Source organism: Rousettus aegyptiacus, unplaced genomic scaffold (assembly GCF_014176215.1).
Source record: "Rousettus aegyptiacus isolate mRouAeg1 unplaced genomic scaffold, mRouAeg1.p scaffold_m13_p_17, whole genome shotgun sequence".
NCBI lineage: Eukaryota > Metazoa > Chordata > Mammalia > Chiroptera > Pteropodidae > Rousettus > Rousettus aegyptiacus.
Window position 1 is genome coordinate 16,333,598 of NW_023416292.1, and position 21,400 is coordinate 16,354,997.

At 33.4% G+C, this 21,400-nt stretch overlaps 1 protein-coding gene across 7 annotated transcripts in view; it reads right to left on the bottom strand.

Annotated features, from left to right (window-relative positions):
• RASAL2 (RAS protein activator like 2) overlaps positions 1-21,400 on the bottom strand; it is a 237,070-nt gene that overhangs the window by 152,852 nt on the left and 62,818 nt on the right. For 2 of the 7 annotated variants that reach the window (XM_016141220.2, XM_016141219.2), the window contains exon 1: positions 12,345-14,311. The exons of 4 other annotated variants lie outside the window; for them this stretch is intronic. In XM_016141220.2, the coding sequence (XP_015996706.2) occupies positions 12,345-12,942 (598 nt within the window). In that variant the 5' untranslated portion in view covers positions 12,943-14,311. Of the gene's footprint in view, positions 1-12,344; positions 14,313-21,400 lie in introns of those variants that run through there. One more of the 7 variants, XM_016141218.2, reaches the window with a different exon arrangement.

The window sequence follows — 21,400 nt, forward strand, 5'->3', positions numbered from 1 at the left end:
ATCATCCTCTACTCCCACCTCAATACATACATGTACACATTATTTAGTATGAAATTCTGACAATTACTTAAAATAATTTATTTTAAGTAGTTTATTCCAATACTATTTACTCTTGGATAAAAAGTCCCTTTGCATTTAATATTTGAAGTGGTCTAACGCTGAAAAAGAAAAGTAGCTAAAAGTAACAAAAATAGCTTGTTCAATGAACTGTTAAATGAACATTGGTCATTGGTTTCAAAAAATGTAATGAACTTCAGAAGAGAGGGGATTCACAAGACAAAATTGTTTCTTTTGGCTGAACAAAATGATACATTTAGAAATCCATAGAAAACAGGAACAGGAAAGTATTATTCAAAGGAATACAGCCTCAATCTAGGGATTAATAGCAGTATCTGAGGCATAACTGTCAATCTAATAAATTGGAATAAAGGCTAGAGGGGATTAATAAACCAGCTACAATCATGGTTTCTACTAGCAACCAAACCCTGTTCACTATGTACAACAGGTGTTCATAATGAGAGGCCATTCCCTAAAGTTAAGTCACAGTACAAAAAGCAACTCAACATTAAAATAAGAAAATACAGAAATTTGAGTTAAGTTAAATACTTTGTTTTATTATAGACTAAGCCAGACACCAAAATAGTGAGAAATATTTTAAAATTTTTAAATAGAAAAAAATTTTTAATGCCATTCATCTGTTTTTAATAAACTAGGACGATATATTTATTACTTTATTTTAAGGGCAGAACACCTCTGTCCAGCTCAAGGACCAATAATACCACAAGAAGACTTGTTTTTTAAAATCCCTGGTTTAATATGCTGTCAAGAGGATGTAAGTAAATAAAACTGAAATACTAGAATATCAGTGCCTAGTCTCCACATATCAGAATCATCACGCAACCTTAAAGGATGTTTCTTACTCCGAGATTCTGGCAAGTATTACTGTGAAATGGATGAGTTCCATTAGGTAGTTTTTGGCAGTCCCTTGGACAGAGAGTAATGTCTAAACACTTTGAATTTTTAAAAAATGTTCCTTTTAAGTTGCTGAAAATACCATCACGCTACTAGTTAATCATGCCTTTCTCAAAGAAAGCTTAAAGATGGAATCACTAAATAACCATGACAGCTATCATTATCTAACATACGCTGTCAGCAACTTATTGTACATTATTCTGTCAGTAGTATAAAATCTCCACTATTTACAGTACATCCACAGTATATAAAGCATTCCACTAAACATATACAGGCACGGACTCTGCTTCTCTTTTTAAAAAGCTTGGATCTGAAAATAAACCCACAAATGCTGACAACAACTCATATGTTCTAACCACCAGATACTGCTTTTCTCCAGAAAAACAAACCACACACATAGCATTCAAAATACCCTTTATTTTGACCAAGGTTATGGTTATACGCTGTGCTAAGTTACAGTTGAATTGCTATCACGTAAGCTTCAAACGATTTTGACATTTTGGTGACAACATCTAAGAACATGGACACAACAAAGGATTTCTATTTTGTTAAGGCAAGTGAATAAATAATAAATTAATCTAGATATCAAAAACTAGGAGAAAGGAAACTACGGGTAACTCAATGAGAAAATTCAAATGAGAAAGACAGGAAAAATGTCTGTGGTTAACTGACTGAAGCTCAGTCACTAAGAACCTGCATACTCATATGGATAAGGTTTCATAATCACAGATTCAAAGACATTACTCATCATACTCTTCTCTGCTTCCTCGGAAAGACATAACAGCCCTGGGCGTGAGAAACTGACCGAAAACTGCCTCAGGAAGATAAAAATACAACCATCCTGGCAATGAAGACCAATCACCAAGTTCATTATAATCAAGCTTCCAGTAGGAAACTAAATCACACAGACCCAAAAATATATTTATATTTGTTTTCAGCACAGGTAGAGGAAATTGCTAACTACTGAAACTATTCACTAAGACTAAGATATTATAAATACCTTGTACAAATATTTACTGAATGTCTACATAGATATAAGACACAAATAAAATAGCGAGATTATTACATGTTTAGATAACAAAATGTGACTTGAGGTCTCAAAAAACCAAATCATTATTTTGGACTAAGGATACTTCCTTTACAGTGTCCTCACAGTATAAGGGTAAATATTCCCAGGAGAAATGAAAACATATACCCACGTAAAAACTTGTTCATGAATGTTCACAGCAGCTTAGTTCATAACAGCCAAACAAAATAAGAACAACTCAATGTCCATCAACTGATGAATATATAATTAAAATGTGGTGTATCTACATAATAGAATATTATTTGGTCATAAAAAAGAAATGAAGTATTGACAGATGCTAAAGCATGCATGAACTTGAAAGCAAGGGCTAAATAAAAGCAGTCATACACAAAAGTCCACATACTGGATGATTCTATTATATGAAATCTATGGGTAAATCTATAGAGACAGAAAGCACATCAGTGGTTATCTATGGCTAGAGCAGCCAGGGGGGAATGTGAGTATTTGGGAAGTCACTGCTAATAGGTATAGTTTCTTTCTGGTATTATAAAGATGACTACAGTACGGTTTGGACAACTCTGTGAATGTACCTCAAAAATCTAAATTATTCGAAAGGACAAATATTATATATTTCCACTTAAGTAAGATACTCAAAGTAGTCAACTTCATAGTGACAGAAAGTGGAATGGTGATTATCCTGGAATAAGATGGCCAAATGTGCCGAGGTCAGGGTGCTTGTATTGACGCTCATTACCCTCACACTATATTCCCCCACCTGAGTGATTTCGTCCACTCCTATGGGGTCAACACCCATGTACTGATGACTCCCAAAGTATATTATCACCTGGGAACTGATCTCTACTCCTGCTCCACTATCCCTTAGTACTCACTAAGCAGATGCTCCCAGGTTCTAAAAAACCTCTCAAACACTGTATGCTCAGAGGGCCACAAATGGAGGGGTAAGCACAGGAGCTTGGAGTCAGAGAGAACTGGGACCCATCACTGACTAGCGGGGTCCTCTTACGGAAGTAACTAAACTTTCCTGAGTTTCTACTTCCTTACTTAAACAAAGAGAATATTTGACAGTTGGGCACGGGGAGCATGGAAAAGGGCATGCAGTCAGCATTAATATGATGGCTAAGAGAAGGGCCAGGGGAGGGAGGGAGGGAGGGAGCAATTGGGGGGATCATTTTATGAACATTATAGATGTCTAACCAATGTACTGTATACCTGAAAATAACTTAAATAAATTTATTTTTCAGAAATGAGAATAAATCTAACTACTTCACAGGGTTATTCAGAGGATTAAACCAGATCAATGCATATAAAGTACCCTGGGGTTTAAAATCAAACATACAGAAATTACTAAACACTCATTGACTTCCCCTTTGAACTTGTTCAATGGCTTTATCTCCATACAGGTGTCACCATTTTCCAAATCTATAAACCTTGTTATTGATTCCTATTGGCCTTCTACATTATTAAAATTCTGTCAATCTACCTTCAGAAATGTCATCTTGAGTTTCTACCATCATTAGGTAGTAACACTAATTTAGGCTTTTATCACACCTAACTTAAGCTCCGGCAGAATTTAACTGCAGCTCTCCATCATAAGTCCATCATTCCACACTAACACTAAAATTATTGTACTAAAAAACGAAGCTTATCTCCTACTTTAAAATTTGTTACATTTGAAATCCAAAAAACTTCACTTGGTACTCAGCACAGAACTCTTCAAACAGTGACCCCTCATTCCCCTGTAGTCACATCTACTCACATTCCCAACCTCTACGCTTTTTGCTTTGTGAACTTCTCACCATTCCCTAGATGTACTCCTGGCCTTCATACTGTTCCCTCTGCATAGAACACCCCTAACTTTTTTTGCTTAACCTGGGAGACTTTCATTAATCTGAATCTGTTTCAAATGACATCTTGTCAGGGACTGTTATTTATTCATTTACATATCTACCCCCTCACTATGTTGTAAAGTACTAGAGCATGGATGATGGGCTATATTCATTTCTGTATCATCCTCAGTAGCTGGTGGCAAAGAAAAAATGGATGGAGTCAACTAGGAAGGGAAGATCTGGATCCAGTTACATTAAGAAATCAGAGCCCAATGTAAGAAATCATAAGTTGATCTTTGCTCCAGGGTAAATGTCAGAGACGCCTCATGTTTGGTGCAAGTCATACCATAAAGTTTCAACCAGTGAAACAAACTATTAATCACAGTACTTAAAACTAAATCCTTTCTAGTTTGTAGTTGTTTTTGTTGGCTTGCTTGTTTTGCTTTCTAAGACTTTACTAAAAACCATGAGTAACTGAAAACCAAGAAATTGCTTATCTTTATAGACTTGAGGAACAAATGACCCAGTTACAACATATATCAAAAAAATATTACTTGGCAAGTTTTAAAAGTGGTTATTGAGAATGCTAGTTTTTAGCCTAGACCCTAAAATCAAAATCTTTGATTTTGAAACTGAGATTAATAGAAATTCTAAAGCTGAGAAGCAGAAACAAGTTTTTGGTATCACACCCCTAAATGAACTACAAGATTACACACCTATGAAGAGATTACTTCCATTTCAGGTTAGGGGTGACTCGTACTCAAGATTATTAGGTGTAGTCTAGAAAAACTACGATATGGCTGATATCACCATTAACTACCATTAACCATACCTGGTCAAATCCTTGGCACCTAGTATCTTAATAAAGAATGTCTTTTGGTAATCGAACACTCTTTGACTCAAATTTCTTAAAAATAAGCATGAAAAAAGATACTGGCAGCAAGGAAAAGGTGAGATATCAGCTGAATCATCTTTGTTTTTGGAAAATGAACTAGGATATTTTAGATAAATTAATTGGTTAGGAAATTTTATCCCTTAGGTTAACAGCTCTCCCCTATGAATTTATTGATTTACTAATTTGGTGTATTTAAATTACTGTTTTAGATAAGAAAAATCAAACCAGTCAGTTATTTGTTAAGGAAAGAGCTTTGCGTTTAAAGCACATATTTTTTCATTTTATTTGTCAGATTGCTCAGATATTACATAACCACATGGAAAGAGTGAAATCTGATCATTTAAGCATGAGACAAACAGGACAAGAAAATTTTACTTTCGAGAATAGCTTTGTTGGAACCTTTGATACAAATTCAAAGAGAGAAGTAAACTAAAATTTTAAAGTGAGTATTTTTTATTGATTGTACTTAATAATTAGCTTGAATTTTATATTAATGGATTTACTTAAATATAGGGCAAAAATAAATACAAATTTTGTTAATGTTAGAGGTCATTTTACTTAGCACATGCTAATAAATGAAAAATCCAGGTGAAAATAAACTTAAAAAACAAAAACACCAAATGAAACAATAAACAGAAAAATTGTTACAACAGTGAATGAAAAATTTAGATCATCTTTAAAAAAATCAATGAGTAATAAAGGTATCATGAATAAATTCAATGGAGAAAATTCCAAAGTGTTATTCATATTATTCTAAAATTCAGAAGAGGATTACATTTCATTCAATGAGCTAAAAGGTGATACATAATTTTAATCTCAGAAATCACTCAATAATAGGATCCAGAAAAATTACTGTGTTATCTCAGAGGAAGAAACATAGAGATGACTTTAAAAAAAATCATAACACAGGTGTTATCATATCTCAGCAAAAATACCTTAAAATAACTATCAACCATACACAGGTTATCCCAGACACTCGACACTAGTAAAAGAGAAAAAAGAATAATAAAAAAGATAACTCAACAGATGCCAGTAAGGCATTTAATACAAGTCAACATTCAACTTTGATACTCTGAAGCAGTAAAACATAAAATTTCTTAATTTGAGAAAAAGTATATTTAAATCTAAAGTAAAAATCATGTGTTCTATTATAATACTAGCTATTAACTCTAAAGATTTAACTAATAATACCAGTGGTAAATTGCTAAAAGTTTAACAACTGCTCCTCCTGAAACATCATCACCCACCACCACCACCTACCTTTCATTTCTATTTCTGGGGTTTAAATGGTCCCACTATGGTTAATTGAAGCTATCAATACAATTCCACTAAATGGGGATTGGAAACAGATACATAAAATTGACTCTGCAAGCTGGCTCCAAGAAACCACTCAGTATTAACTTCTGTTGAGCTCTTCCTATGAATTATGAAAAGCACTTGACACATACTATCTCATTTAATCCTTATAACAATTCTGTGACATCTGTTACTACTAGCTTTGTTTATTATAAAGAACATGGAGAATCAGATAGGTTATGCCTACCTCATAGCTAAAAAGAAGCAGAGGCAGAATTTAAACATAGGAATCTGTCTAACTCCAATGTAAGGACTAAGCAGCATCATAACTATCATGCACCTGTTTTATACCTGAAATTAAAATTAGAAATTTAAAATAATTCAATTCTTTTTAAAATTAAAATTTATAGTTTGGCAACTGGGAATTATGGTCTGTTTTGTCTTCCTTATTTTTTGTCTTTAATAAAATTTATGTAGTGATTTTTTTTTTACTTTTATAATTTGAGAAAAGGCTATTTCATTTTACAGAAACAGAAAACAAATCTTATTGCTTTCAGAAACAGAAAAACTGTAAAATAAGAGCTATTCCTGGGAACAGATACAGAGACATTCAGAATATTTTAAACATATACTGAAATCATGTAGAGAAGAATAATTTGGTACAACTATTATTAATATTGCAAATAATGTGCTTAGTTCTATACTGCATATTATACAACTAAATTAATCCCAGAAAGATAATTAAGCATTTCAAAAAAAAATTTTTTAACAATGAAATATAAGAATATATTTGCACTATTAAGACAAATTTTCTAAATAAAGAGAAATCAGAAATATGCTTTACGAGATTTGACCAGCTCTTTTAAGTGGCTCAAATTTTATTTGAAAACAATAATATTTGAGATAAATGTAAATGAACTTAAAATCTACAATGTAAAATACCTGAACATAAAAAAAAATATTGTTACATATACTCAGATTCCACTTGATATATAATCAAAAGAAGCAAGAGTTTCTCATTGAAAAATATATTATAAACCATTTTATGGAAAAAATGTACTTCACTATTAAAAAATTAAAATAGAAGTCATATTATGCAGTCATTAAACTAATAATCATAAAAACTTTTATTAACTAAGTACCTAATATGAGCTAGGCATCTTGTTTCATTTACTATTTACAACAACCCTACAAGATAGCTATTATCATCTCACGTTTTATTGATGAGAAAAGGGAGGTTCAGAGAGTTTACAGAAAACTTTCTCAGTCATACAACTAGATAATAACGTGGGTAAAATTTAAACCCATTTGTCCAACTCCAAAGATCTTTTCCTTTCCCTCACTCCCTGTTATGACTACAAAAACAAAATAACAAAAAACAAAAAAACAAAAAACAAACAAAACCCCAGAATATTTAAGTCCAAATTTGGTATCGGCATGGGGGAAAATTGTACTCCTAAATTGTTATAGGCATTATTAATGTATTATGTCGTTCTAGCAGAAAACTTTAAAACAGATAATGAACTATAAGATAGTCATATTCCGAAGAATAATTAATTATTCCTGGTATGCCCCAAAGAAATAAGCCAACAAGAAAAAAGAAGATTTCTGTAGGGAGAAATTGTAATGGGGAAAAAAACTATAAACTACTGAAATGTCCAGTACAGCCAACTTCAACGTTTCAATATAACAGAATGCCAGACAGTCCAATATCCTTGCCATTTTTATTACTGGTTAGTAGGTGGGAATGTATATAAAGTAGTTTAAAATAAAATAAAAAAAAAGAGGACAACTTAGCACAAATTTTACATTGATTACAACCATTCTAAAACTATACATATACGATAAAAAGAACAGAATATAAATTTAAAGCGATATAGCTTATTTCTCTCTAAAGCCTCTCAACTTGCTAAAATTTTTTTAAGTTTGAGCATATATATGACGATGTCAGGTAACATTTTAAATTTTATGCTAATATATTGCATTAATAACCTTATAATTGTTACGACCTTTGTTCCCTAGTGTTATCGACTGAATTATGTTCTCTTTAAGTTCCTATGTTTGATGCCTTAGCCCCCATTATGTCGGTATTTGTATACTGGACAAATACTGGATGTTTAAAGAGGTATTTAAGTTAAATGAGGTCATAATGAGGTAAGGCCCTAATCCAATAGGATCAGTGTCTTTAAAAGAAGAGGAAGAGACACTAGATGCACCTATATACAAAGGAAAAGCCAGCAGAGAATACGATGAGACGGCCCCATCTGGAAGTCGGCAAAGCCTCAGGAGAAAGCAACACCACCCCCACTTTGACCTTAGACTTCCAGCCTGCAGAACTATGAGAAAACAAGTATTTTTGAAGACACCTAGCCCATGATATTTTGTCATGGCAGCCCTAGCAGACTAATACACCCAGGATATATTTATTTAAAATTAAAGAATTATATTATGTCGAATAATTTTAAATATAGAATTATACATAAATAGGCTAATGTATTAGAGTTCGTTGCCTAAATTTTTAAAAATTAACTTCAAAGTTGTTTAACAATAGACGACATAAATATCATAAGTGACAAAATATTGGATCAACAATTTCAGGACAGCTTAAATGCAACAGATGGGTGACAAATTGCTAGCTGGGTAGGTGTTATGCACGCTGAAGTACATGATTAGCAGGAGAAATAGCAGGAGGGGAATATATTGCTCTGTATTTGCAGAGACACCTCTCTTTGTTAACTATGACATAAAGCAAATAAAGGTCTAACTACAGAGATCTGAGGCACCACATAAGTTCTTATACTAACTAGATTTTACCTCTTTTTATTATATGTACATCCTGTGAACTTAGAGTACTTAATTTTGGTTTTCTAATATAGTTACTGATTCCCAAGAATATGTAAGAAGCTATGTATTAATAAAATAATCTGCTATGTTCCCTACACCAAGAATAGTGTCTCAGGAACTCAATAAACAGTTGCTGAGTTGATGTATGAAGTTCTTTTCAATAAGATTTTTAAATTAAAAAATTATTAAAATCGAACGAAAATATTAAAAGAAATTATCTAGAAGACAAAAACAAAGTCTTCCAATTCTCAAGTTAGGGGTCTTTAAAAACGTAACTAACACTCGGGAGAGAGGTTATTCTTATTATCGTGACATTATAGATAAAATATAAACTATACCCAGAAAGGAGAACTAGTTAACGGTATATTTAACTTCCTTTCTTACTTTTTTTTTTTTTTTTAAAGCATTCTGTTCCTATCTCTACCTACTAACAGAGGAAGGAAATAATTTAGGAATAAAACTGCCTACCAGTAATTCTACTTTTTAAGTGTTATACAAAGTAGATCTATATGGTTTACATTCCATGTACCTTTACAATTTTATAGTTTCATATAGCCAGTAAGTAGCAACGAGTAGACTCTATGGTAATTTGTTGATCTGATAGGCCATAATCTGTTTAGTTATTCCTCTTTTAATGGGTGTTTCAATTTATTTCCATAATTGCAAGCATGTTGACTCCATGCTTAGCCATGGGCCTGATGTGGCTGGAATTAATTGTAGCTATAAGAAGTATAAGTTTTCTTTTTTATAGTGTATCATTTGACCTACATATCATACCACATGAAGGAATACATGTTACACACAGGAGGACTGAACATAGGATAGTAGTGAAGCCTTTGAGCCTCTCCCTCTGATGTTGGTTAGGAACCCTGAGTAGAGTATATTTTATTGCTCTAAGTATGAAGGTAATTGTGTTCAAGAAATTATTATTTATTTACACTGAGAACATGCACATGCTCAGAACAAGTCTGAGTTCACAGAATTTAAGATGAGAACATTATAATTTACTTACATTTAGTAATTTTAACAAATCAACAATTATCCTCATTCTCCTTTCTATTTTAAAAAAATAACTATATCCATGTAAGGTCCCTTTCTTAATAGAAACAATATCATATATATAGAACTGCTATGTGTCAAACACTGTTTTTTTAAATGCTTTAAATATATACTAGATTATTTAATGCCTCTCATGTCTTACAGTTCATATTGAAGAAGCAAAGTAACAAACACTAGTGTGTTTCAAATTAAGAAATATATTGATTTTCTTAACACAGTCTTAAAGATGCCGATGTGCTAATATTTCTATACCTTGCCACAATACTGTAATAACAACTCTGAAAGAATACTTTTTATTCACATAGCATGTGTGAATAAATGCTATGTATATTATAACTTACATGGCATTTTCGAATTTCATTTATTGCTTGTGAGGAAGAAATTACTATTCCACAAAAGTGTAAAGAAAAACTCAGAAATTAAATCTCACAAATGGTAACTGGCATAGGCGGAAGTAGGGTTCAGGTCTCCTAGGCCAATCATATTCTTTCCTCTGTGGGGAAAGAGAAATGGAGAAAGGTTCCCAACTGCAGAAGGTTAGAAAACCACTGACAGACTCTATGCTGGTTAGACGCTACTGTCCAAAGAGAAAAGATCTATTGACAAGAACTAGCTCCAAACTTTATATTAAAATGTACATTTCAGTCTTAAGAGCTTGAGTCTCCACTGGTGAAGCACTTAGGACATATCATAGTAATTGTTGTATAAAAAATGCTAATCTGACTGGAAGGAACACTATGTACTGGTCTTTAATTATTGGTCTTGAAATCTCTTATAATAGCACCTTAAACTCTGTATGCTTCCACATGCATAATTATTCTATGAACTGAATGATAAAACATTAGGAAGTAATAAATACAGAATATTTTATATCTCCTTAAGTAGACCATAAACGTGTGAAAAGCAGGTACACATTCTCCGAGCACCTCACACATAGTCAATAGCTTGGCCTACTTGCTAAAAACTGAAATTAACTACGAAAGTCTCAAAATGTTTATAAATACAGAGTTTTTAAAAACCCTATAGCTTTCTTTTATCAAAAACACAAGTTACCAATGAAAGGCACTGATTCTAAGAATTTATTTTAAACTCTTAAGTTTCCTTTGACATTCCTTTACAACATCCTGGGATCACCTGACAAGAAAACAGACATACCATACTAGCATCCGAGGAAATGCAACAACCTAGTCTTTCAAAAATTTTAATGAAATATTAACAGAAGCACTTCAAGAAAGATTTTCCTCTTGGTAATTATCTATAAGCCAAGGGTAAGAAGAAAACATATACACTTACTAATATCATTAAAACTCCTTGAGCAAAGGAAAATCTAAGGAGGACAGAGTTTAGGAGAAATACTGAATTACTGGCACATATACATTTGGAAAATTACTTCATTCTTCACTGATATGTCACTCTTTTGCATTCTCTAACTTTATTTTTTTAAAAAAACGACATTATACTCCAATAACAAAGTTCTTCAATTCCCATTTTAGAAAGATTTAAAACTTTTGCTGATGTGGTCAAGCTCATAGTAAAGAAAAGCTAGTTTTCTAATAGTAAGACCTTGTCCAAAAATGACCTCATCTGGATGAAGATTATATCAGATTTTCAGTGTTAAGGTCTTAAAAAACAACAAATAAATAAGCATATGTCCTAACACATAATTAAAACAGTTAGTTGATCAGATTAGGTCAGTCATTTCCAAGGCAACCAGATAAAAATTTATGAGTTTTGTGTGTCTGTTGGCTTTAACAATGCACTAAAACACTTAAATTTACAGAAGTCCTAATGAGGCTTTAAAAATTTGATGATTCTCTTGTCTGGAATGAACCAAACCTAAATTTCTATTTTGTCATCTGAACATATTCAATATTTGCAGCTTCCACTTCCATAATCAAACTGCATATTTTTATGACATAAGCAAATCAAAATTCCAACTTTTTTAAAGCTACCAATACATTTCTGCTCTAAATAGTTCTAATAACATCTGTTTATTTTTATGAAGAGATCATAGTAGAAATTCTGTTAAGTCTCAACGTTGTCATGAGAAAGCTATTTGACTATTTCTCTCTCTAAATTGCATTTAACTTGCAAAGTAGACCAAGGAGAGTAAACAAGGGTTAAAAAAATAAAACACCTACAAAGGCCTCAAAATAGAGTGCAAGAGTATAACATGATACAAAAATTCCTTAATTTAACCAAATGTATTTTTACTATTATTTATTATTACTCACTGAAAGCGGGTCTCTGAAGTAGTTTATCACTTTTTAAAAAGTGTACTAAATAAATTTGCCTTATAATGAGTGAACAGAATGGTTTAGCTTGTTACAAAAACACAAATAATTAAAATTCCAATAGCAATTAAATTAAGTATCCCTTCTTCCCCTGATTCATCACAATATACCTTCTCTTACGAGCTCATTGGTTGATTCTCCTTTTAGATTCAGCATCCTGGAGAAGCCATTGGAAAGAGTAGAGAAAATGCCACGGATGAAATATCCTTGCTGCTCAGACTCCACTGACCTCACTGAAGTCGGCCACGGTCTAACAAATCTGATACTGCAGTGAGGTTCTGGCTCTGAAATAGACCTGGTGAATGGAACCCGAAGTGATGGGGTGTTGGCCAGGTTCAGCTTCTCTGTTGATGTTCCATGTACCTCTTCAGCAGAAACAGCAGCGTTATTACCAACCACCTCTGGCAGAACCTTTTGTTGTGGTCCGTCCCAGTCTCCTTTATTACTCTGTATACTGTCCCTTCTGCCCCCTTTCCACCTAAGGCTGGAATGTGTTTGCCACCGATAAGCACCCAGTGGCTTTCCTGGATTGCAAACAGCATGCTCATTTTTCTTCCTCTTGCTTTTCACTGGACTGCACCATGGATAACTCTTTAAACTTGTTCCTATCTCTGAGTTTGCATAAGCAGGTTCTGACAAAGATCTTCGATAGCTTGGAGGACAAGATGATGTTTGTCTCTTAAAGATGCTCATCTTCCACGACTCCATTTTTTAACAACTTCTCTAAGCTTTAAGTTTCCTCTACTCTGCAGTCTTTGGAGTTGAACCACACTTGTCCGTGCAGTCCAAAACATTCAACTGCTTAAGTAGCTTTCTTTGTGTGGCTTTGAACCACAGCAGATGTTGCTGCTTAAGAGCTGGTGTCATGTTATTATATTCCCCTATTTTCCCAGATCTCCGAAATTTCAGCAGCACCCAAAAATCTCTTGCCTGAAGCAAATTATCTCCAGACTACAGCAAAAGTAAAGATTTCCAGAAGATCATCTTGCTTCCTACAGTAGGTTACATTTCTGTTCGAGGTTTTCAGGAAATGATCTTTTAAAAAATAAGAAGTAAAATAAATGCGACAAAAACCCACAAACACCTTTACGGACCAATAGCAGCTAAGTGCTCACCATGCAAATGACAGTGGGTTAAAAACAGAATGTGAAAGTATTCGAGCTGATATCCACACTTTGCGGAAGAAGAAAAAACTTGCCTAAAAGTTTGCTGTTGAAGTGACAGCTCTACAGAATGGTTTTTAAAGTGTGCATTTCAGAAATTTAAGAAAACCAATGCTACGTACATTACAACTTTTCTCAAAGTTAATACTGTTTACTAACCAATAGGTAAAGTCATATAACTGTTTTGTAGGCGCTGCAAAGAGGAGGAAAAAAATGACAAAAGAATGCTAAAATTTAAAGCCATTTTATTGTAAATATAATATGGAGAATTTAAAAACCATAAATGGATAGAAAAGAGAACAAGGATAAAGGACATTTCCTATGAACGACAGCGAAGGGGAAAAAAGTCTGAGGCAAGATCTTGTGGCAATGGAACATAGGACCATACATACTTAAATGATTTCTAGAAGGGCAAAGTTTGCTTTGTAAATCGAATTGGGGTAAGTTGTCTGGAAAAATATTCCCTATTTATTTAACCAAAGAAATTCCTTCATTCCTCTTTGTGCTGCTTACAAATTTAAAAAAGAGCTGACTATTTAAAAATTTGTTAAGGCAAGTACCTTCTATTGAACCAAGATCATGAATGCCAAGATTTTACTGGTTAATTTTTTTTTCAACTGTCTGCTCATAAACTCCTGAAAATAGGGGTTTTGAATGGAAAGCCTGACAGACTTTAGACCACCAATAAAAGATATAACATGGCAATCAAATCACTTAGCAAGTTATATAAAAAATGATGATTTCATCTGGAAAACTAAAAAACTACCCCTTTATTTGTAAAAAGTTCTCATACTCTCTTATTAATGCAGAAATAGTAAATTTAGTAGCATACCTATTCTTTTAAACATATCAAAATATTCAGTTATTTCTATTACCATAAATCGATAAACTCATTTTCATTTACTTATATGGCCTCTAAATTTATACATTTCTATATTAATGTTGAAGTACTTTACTTTCCAAAAAACATATCAAAGTAGAGTTATCTTACAATCATAAAATTTTTTCTTGTTTAAAAAAATACTCAGAAATGTGAATTTGAACAAAAGAAAAACAATAAACATTAAAATCTAATCTCTATTATGGTATATCAAACCATTCAAAAGATTAATCTGCATAAATATAAAACATAAAACTTTAAAGCTAGAACATTTTTTTGTGAACTGAGAGTAGGTGAAGATTTCTTAGAACACAGAAAGCAATAACCATAATAGGAAAACATTAATATGAATTCAGAAAATCAAAAGCTTCTGCTCAATAGAAGATATATTAAGAAAATCAATAAACAAGCCACAAAATGGAAGAAAATATTCACAATATACACAACTCACAATAATCTGTACAATACATGAAGAACTCCTACAACTTATTAGTAAAAAGAAAAACAGTCTAATTTTTAAAAATAGGCAAAAGAGTTGAACAAGCCATTCACAAAGAAAGCTATATGAATGGTCAATAAGCATATGGAAAAAGTACTCAATCTTATTAGTACCCAGAGAAATGCAAATTAAAGCCATAATGAGGTATCAGTCACAACCACTAGGATGGCTACCATTTGAAAGGCTGATAACACCTGATACTGGTGAGGATGTGGAGCAACTAGAAATGTCATCATTGGTAATGGGAGCATCAAATGGTACAATTGCTGTGAAACAAAGTCAACATTTAAAAAAATTAAGTTAAACATACATTTACCCTATGAGGCAGCAGTTCCACTCACAGGCATTAGTCAAGAAAAATTAAATATACATTCTTGTACTTGGATGTTTATAGCTGCTTTATTTATAACAGCCATAAACTGGAAACAACCCAACATCCATCACAGTAGAATGGATAAACAAATTTTGGTATTTTCATACACTGGTATATTACTCAGACATAAAAAGAATGAACTACTAATACACAAAACAATGTGGATGAATTTCACGAATATTATGCCAACAAAAGGAATTGGGCACAAAAGAGTACTGTATGATTTCATTTCTATGAGGTTCTAAAACAGGCTAACCTATAATAGAAAAAAATAAGAAAAGCAGTTGTCAGTGGTAGAAGGCACTATTAACATAAAAGGGCCACCAGGAAGCTTCCTGGGATGATGGAAACTTTCTACGTCTTAATAGAGATATGAGTATGGGTGTATGTATTTGTCAAAGCTTATTCAACTATACCTTTAAGATTTTTGTGTTTTGCCATAATTAAACTTTACCTGAAAACACTGTAAGCAATACTAAACTTTAGTTAGTAGGTTTGCTTATCTGGTATTATAGGTTAGCAATAATGAAACTACTTTTTGTGTATTTTAGGCTTAAGGAGAGAAGTAAATACATCAATGAGAATGAATGCATGAATGAATGAATGAATGAATGAATGAATGAATACCAATACTGAAATAAACTAACACCATGTGCCTCCTGATATGATGAACTGTGAAGGATACACCATAATTTGTGCTATTCCTGCAAAAAAAAAAATACATAACCTAATCACAAGCAATATCAGACAACTTCAAATTAAAGATTTACAAAATCACTGTCCTTCTTATTTCAAAAATGTCAAAGTCAAGAAAATCAGAGAAAGGCTATGGAATTGTTACAATTTGAAGGAGATTAAAGGGAGACGATTACAAGCAATGTGTGATTTTGAACTGGATCCTGAACTGGGGGAAAAATAGCTATAAAGGGCATTAATAGGACAACTGATAAAACATGAATATGGATTATGGAATAGAAAATAGAATCACATTGACATTAAGTTTCATGACTTTGATAATTTTACTGTGGTTACAAAAGAGAATGTTCTTATTCTTAAGAAATTCACACATAAGTATTTAGGGATATAAAGGCATGATGTTTACATACTAAACAGGTAAAGTTATGGGTAAAAATAATTATCGTAGTTTCTAGACTCATGGACTCAATTTTTCTGGGGAACTACCATGATTTTTCTTACCATAAACTTCCCTATTTGAGGTACATGGAACTGGAAAATATTAAATAACAGAAAAAACTTCAAGTGAAATCAGAAAGCAAAGAACTGTAGACTGAGGAAGTAACAGTCTCTAAGTACAAACAGTCAGAGAAATAAATGAGAAGGTTCATCTCTCTCACAGCTGGCTTAAGTTTGATTTAACAAATGCTTCTTCTATCATTATAGAGGCCTAGAATCATTTATGTTAGTTATTTCTTCAAGTATTATCTTTAACTTGAATTTAAAATAATAACTTGAGACTCTATTTTCTGAATTTTCTTAAACATATATAAGGAATTTATGAATTTTTAACGAAATATTCACGGGATTTACAATTTCTTAAAATTAGAAACAATGACACTAGTACTAGGATCACTACATTAATTATGAAACCTCCTGTAATGAATGGCTGATTGTTGAAGTGTCAGAACAAGAACATTTCTGCCACTTCAAGTATCAACTAATTACCTTAAAATGTTCTTACTAATAATGTGTACTATTTAAAACATGCTTTAAGAACCATTCTGGTTGCTAAGCCAAAAGAAACATCTGCATTCCCTAAATAAATATAAAGGTACTTATATTCACATCGAGTCATATTTCAAATTGTTAATGAGCATCGGCCATGTTTCAGGCACTATGGTAGGACTAGTGGAACAAAAAAGAATAAGACTGACTGCCCCTGCCCTCTTGGCCTGGCCAGCTAGTCAGGAAAGGCTTACATTAGGAAGCGGAGTACAGAGAGCGTTAGGAAAGTGTGTAGTAAGGGGACTCTTACCAAGTCTAAAGCATAAGGGATAAAATCAATTTCTTCTGAGATTCTCTTGATCTTGAGGTTCTTTTGCTATAGTCAATGCTTCTACAATGTGACATGCCTTCCTGAAAAGCACCACGCTGTACAAAATTACACAATAAAACTACATGGCTTTATGGGGAAGATGGAGAGTTGAAGAGCAACACTCAGAAACTTTAACAATGACATACAGAAAAAGCAGGAAGCTAATAAAAACTGTCCAGCATTTTACCTAAATGTTAAAATAAATATGGTATGTTACCTTGAAAAAAACCCTGATGTCTGCCTGTGGAAGTGAGCATTGGCAGGGGTGCAGCTTTGCTGTTTTTGTGAGGTGGTGAAAAGAGTGTTCCCTGAAATCCTACAGACCACTGAAACACCATAAGTGAATGGTGTGGCTCATAACACACGCGGAGAATTGAGGTAGCTGGTCGTTAGCCGAAATGTATGCCTTTTGAGTATTTCCTACATGCCAGTGTTTCCCAGACAAATGGCACACAAGCAAACACAAAATTTATGTAATACAAATAATTGCTCCCTAATATCAATCGTATGGTACACATATTTATTTTCAAAACGAGCATAATAGAAGAGCTGACTGTATTTTCTCATCTCTTCTTTAACTGGTATGGTGAAAACCAGGTAAAAATCAACAGCAGAACTTAACACTGGAAGGCACAATAAAAGCAAAGCAGAAATGGCTTTTAACCTTTGTAAATTCAGCTTTTAACATCTTAGTAAATTCAGTTCAAACTTTTCATTTTTTTTCCTTTTTTTCTTCTTTTCTTTATCAAAACAATAAGAGCCAAAGAACCAAACTCATGGTGTGGGCACAGAGGATCGAGCCCAAAAAACAAAGCAGCAAATCCACCTCCAGACTAGGCTTCTCACATTGTGACATGTGGACAAATCGCCAGTGGGAGAGCGAGCGAAAATGCAGTTTGCTTTAGCATGCATGGGTGAGGGCCAGAGAGTCTACATTTCTAGCGAGCTCCTATGCTGCTGATCCGTGGACCAAATTGTGAATAGCAAGCCATAAATAGATTTTTAAATAAAAGAACTAAAGGAGTTCTCAAGGCTCCCATGAGATTCCGTCAGATTCACCAAAATAAAAAATTGTATTGTGATTTGAGGACAAAGCGAGAACATTTGCTGAAATAGTCTGAGAGTGTATATATCACATAGAAATTTAGTCATTCTCATGGCAGTGTACTGAGAATCAGATATAGTAAGTGAATCTAGCCAAACCTCTTCCTTAAGACAGCAAAGACTATCTACGACTATCTACAATAGAAATAAAGTCCAATTAAAATTCCAACAATCTACTGCACCTTCTGAACTGCAGCATTTTTTGATGGAAGGAAGCAAGGGAGGAGGATGCTAATGACCATCAAGAGGAATGACTACAGAAACCATAGCACATGTCGACACAAAAGAAACTCACATATGTTTATATGTGCTATGAAGATACAAGCTTTTTAAGAGTGATTACCTGTGAGGAATACAAATGAAAAATCACCTTAGATCTTCGGTTTTAATTTTTAACTGTGAGTAAATATTACATTCATAATAAGAAAAAACGAGCAAAATAGATAAGGTAGAAAAGCAAGATGTACTATAAAAAGTAGAACATGACCCCACTTTTGTTCAAGATTATTAATATCAGTATACACATGGTGGAACATGCATGAAAAGAAAGTCTGTTGCTATTTTCTTTTTAAACAATAAAATTGGCTATGTTTGTTATTATATTTTCATTTTTATGTTAACGTGTTAATATATGAAATTTTACAATGACCATGTGCATTATCACTCCTTTTGAAAGGAGAAAAAACATATATATGTACACACACACTTTAAAGTCTACCCACAGCAAAAATAAAAGTCTTAGCATTGACCCACACTTGTCCATAATGACTTAGTTAACAGCAAAAAAACAAGAACATAACACGTATCCTAATTCCCAGTTCAGGATTCCATAACCTGCTTTAGCTAGCCTTTTCCAAATTATGATCCACACAACACAGTTGAGAAATTCAGGCTTTAGGAGCATACGTGTGACATGAAATCTAGCGTTAGTGTTAGTGTAAATGCTAAAATACTTCCCTTTTTAAAGTTTAAAATGGAATATCATTTTCTCATTAAAATATATTTTTAGATTTATTTCAACTAAGAGAAGCAAGTGGAGATAAAAAGGCAACGCGAGCTTTCTCAGTTTACAAACAGTCTGCAACCACTTCCTATCTTAAGACACACCTTTCCTACACTGAAATTCTCGTCTGTATATCCCACGTGGTCTTTTCTAACAGAAAATATGACATATGCTACAATTAACAGATTTCTGGAGTTCTGTTACTAGAACAAGAGATTATATACCTCTTAGATCAACTCATGAAAACCTTTAAAAATAGGATTAATTTCTATAAAGCAGAAGAAAACATCTTTCGAAAATACACAGTCCTTGTTTATATAAAGCTAAGTCATTAATAACACAACATCCCCTTCCCATCTCCTATCACTGGAGCACATCTGCTTCCCGACGAAACACTTCCTGCGGCAAGAACTACCTCCCTCCTAAGTAGGAGAACTCGAAGACACACCTGACACGTACGCAGCTGCTTTTCATGTCTAGGAGCGCTACGTAAAGATTATTTTTAACAGACACATGTTGGAATCAATCATTTTTTTAAAATGAGAAAACACATAAAAATAAAAACATGGATGACTCCCAATGCCATTATTAGAATCATTTTTGAAAAAATAAGAACTTCTAGTTTTCCTCTACCTTCTCTGATCACACCTTCTCTGCTCCTCTGAGGCACATTCTTCTCTATCTAGTCTTTAATGGTGGGAGTTTTTCAAACCGGGTCTTTGGCATTCCTTCTCCATATTCTTACCACGCGTATCATCCTTTGCAGTGACCATGTCAATTTACACTTCCAGTTCAGATTTTGTCTCCTTTGAAAAACATACTCATATATTCAATTTGCCATTTTGTGGCCATCTTAAATTCGAAAAGCATAAACCTAACCCATGAACTTTTCTTCACACTCTGGTCTCACTCCACTGTTCCTCATCCTAACAAAGGCACCATATCCATCCAGCTGTACGAGCCCCGAACCTCAGTCATCCCCCTCTCCTACCATTTAATATCCAATCCATGAGACTCACTGACCTTCCCTCTTAAGTATTATTTAATCTATCTACTTCTCACCATTTTCCATAAATGAACCTACTATCCTCTCTCACCTGGATTACAATAGCCTCCTAAATTCACCTACCTACATCTCCTGTGACCCCAGCAAACTATTATTCTTACTGGAGTCAGAATAATTTTTTCAAAATACAAATTTGTTGCATCCTGTTTAAAACTATCCAATGGCTTTTCACTATTCTTATGAAAATAAAATAAACCAAAATTCCTTAACATAGCCTGGTCCCTGCCTTACCCACCCCTTCAGCCTCCCTCTGAAAAGAACTTGAACCCTTTCGGTCCTTCATGTTAGCCACTCTCTCTCACGCCGCAGGCTCTTGCACCACTCCCTCTACCTGGGAGGATCTTATTGCCTGTCTTCTTACGCTTTGATTTCAGTTCAAGTGATACTTCTGAGGAAGGCCTTTCCTGACCTACCCAACTAGGTCAAATCTCCTTATTATAGGTCTTTACAGCCCACACACCTCTCTATTGCAGTTATAGCTGTATTTGGACTTTCTCTTGTGAGGTTATTAATCAATGCCTGTTTTACCCACACTGCTGTAAACTCCATGCCTGTTTTTATTACACTCTAAGGAGTTGTTTTCCCTGAATCAAGTGGTTATTGTTTCTTCAAGGATATGGATGGAGACTAGTGTTAAAGAAGGAACATAAAAAAAAGAATAAAGTGACATGGGAAGAGAGCAATAAGAAGCAAGAAATATTGCTTTAATTTTTAAAAATTAAAAAACCTTTCCCAGAAATGCTAATTTAGTTGATGCAGAAACTATAATTTGGTCTTTTCAAGTTCCTTAAAAATTATCTTTGATGTTAGTGTTACCATTTGGAGAAAACCTTAAAGAAGCATCAGGAAATAACTATAAGCTCTCAACAAATTTCATGTGTTCTTTCATGAATACATACTTGGAAAATTAAATAATATTCTGGTAACATGAAATAAATCTCATTGTACTCTGGTGAATAACCTAGCAGCTTGTACTAAGCTAGGCTTAGCTAAGCACCAAAACTGAAGGTACCAGAGGAAGGAAT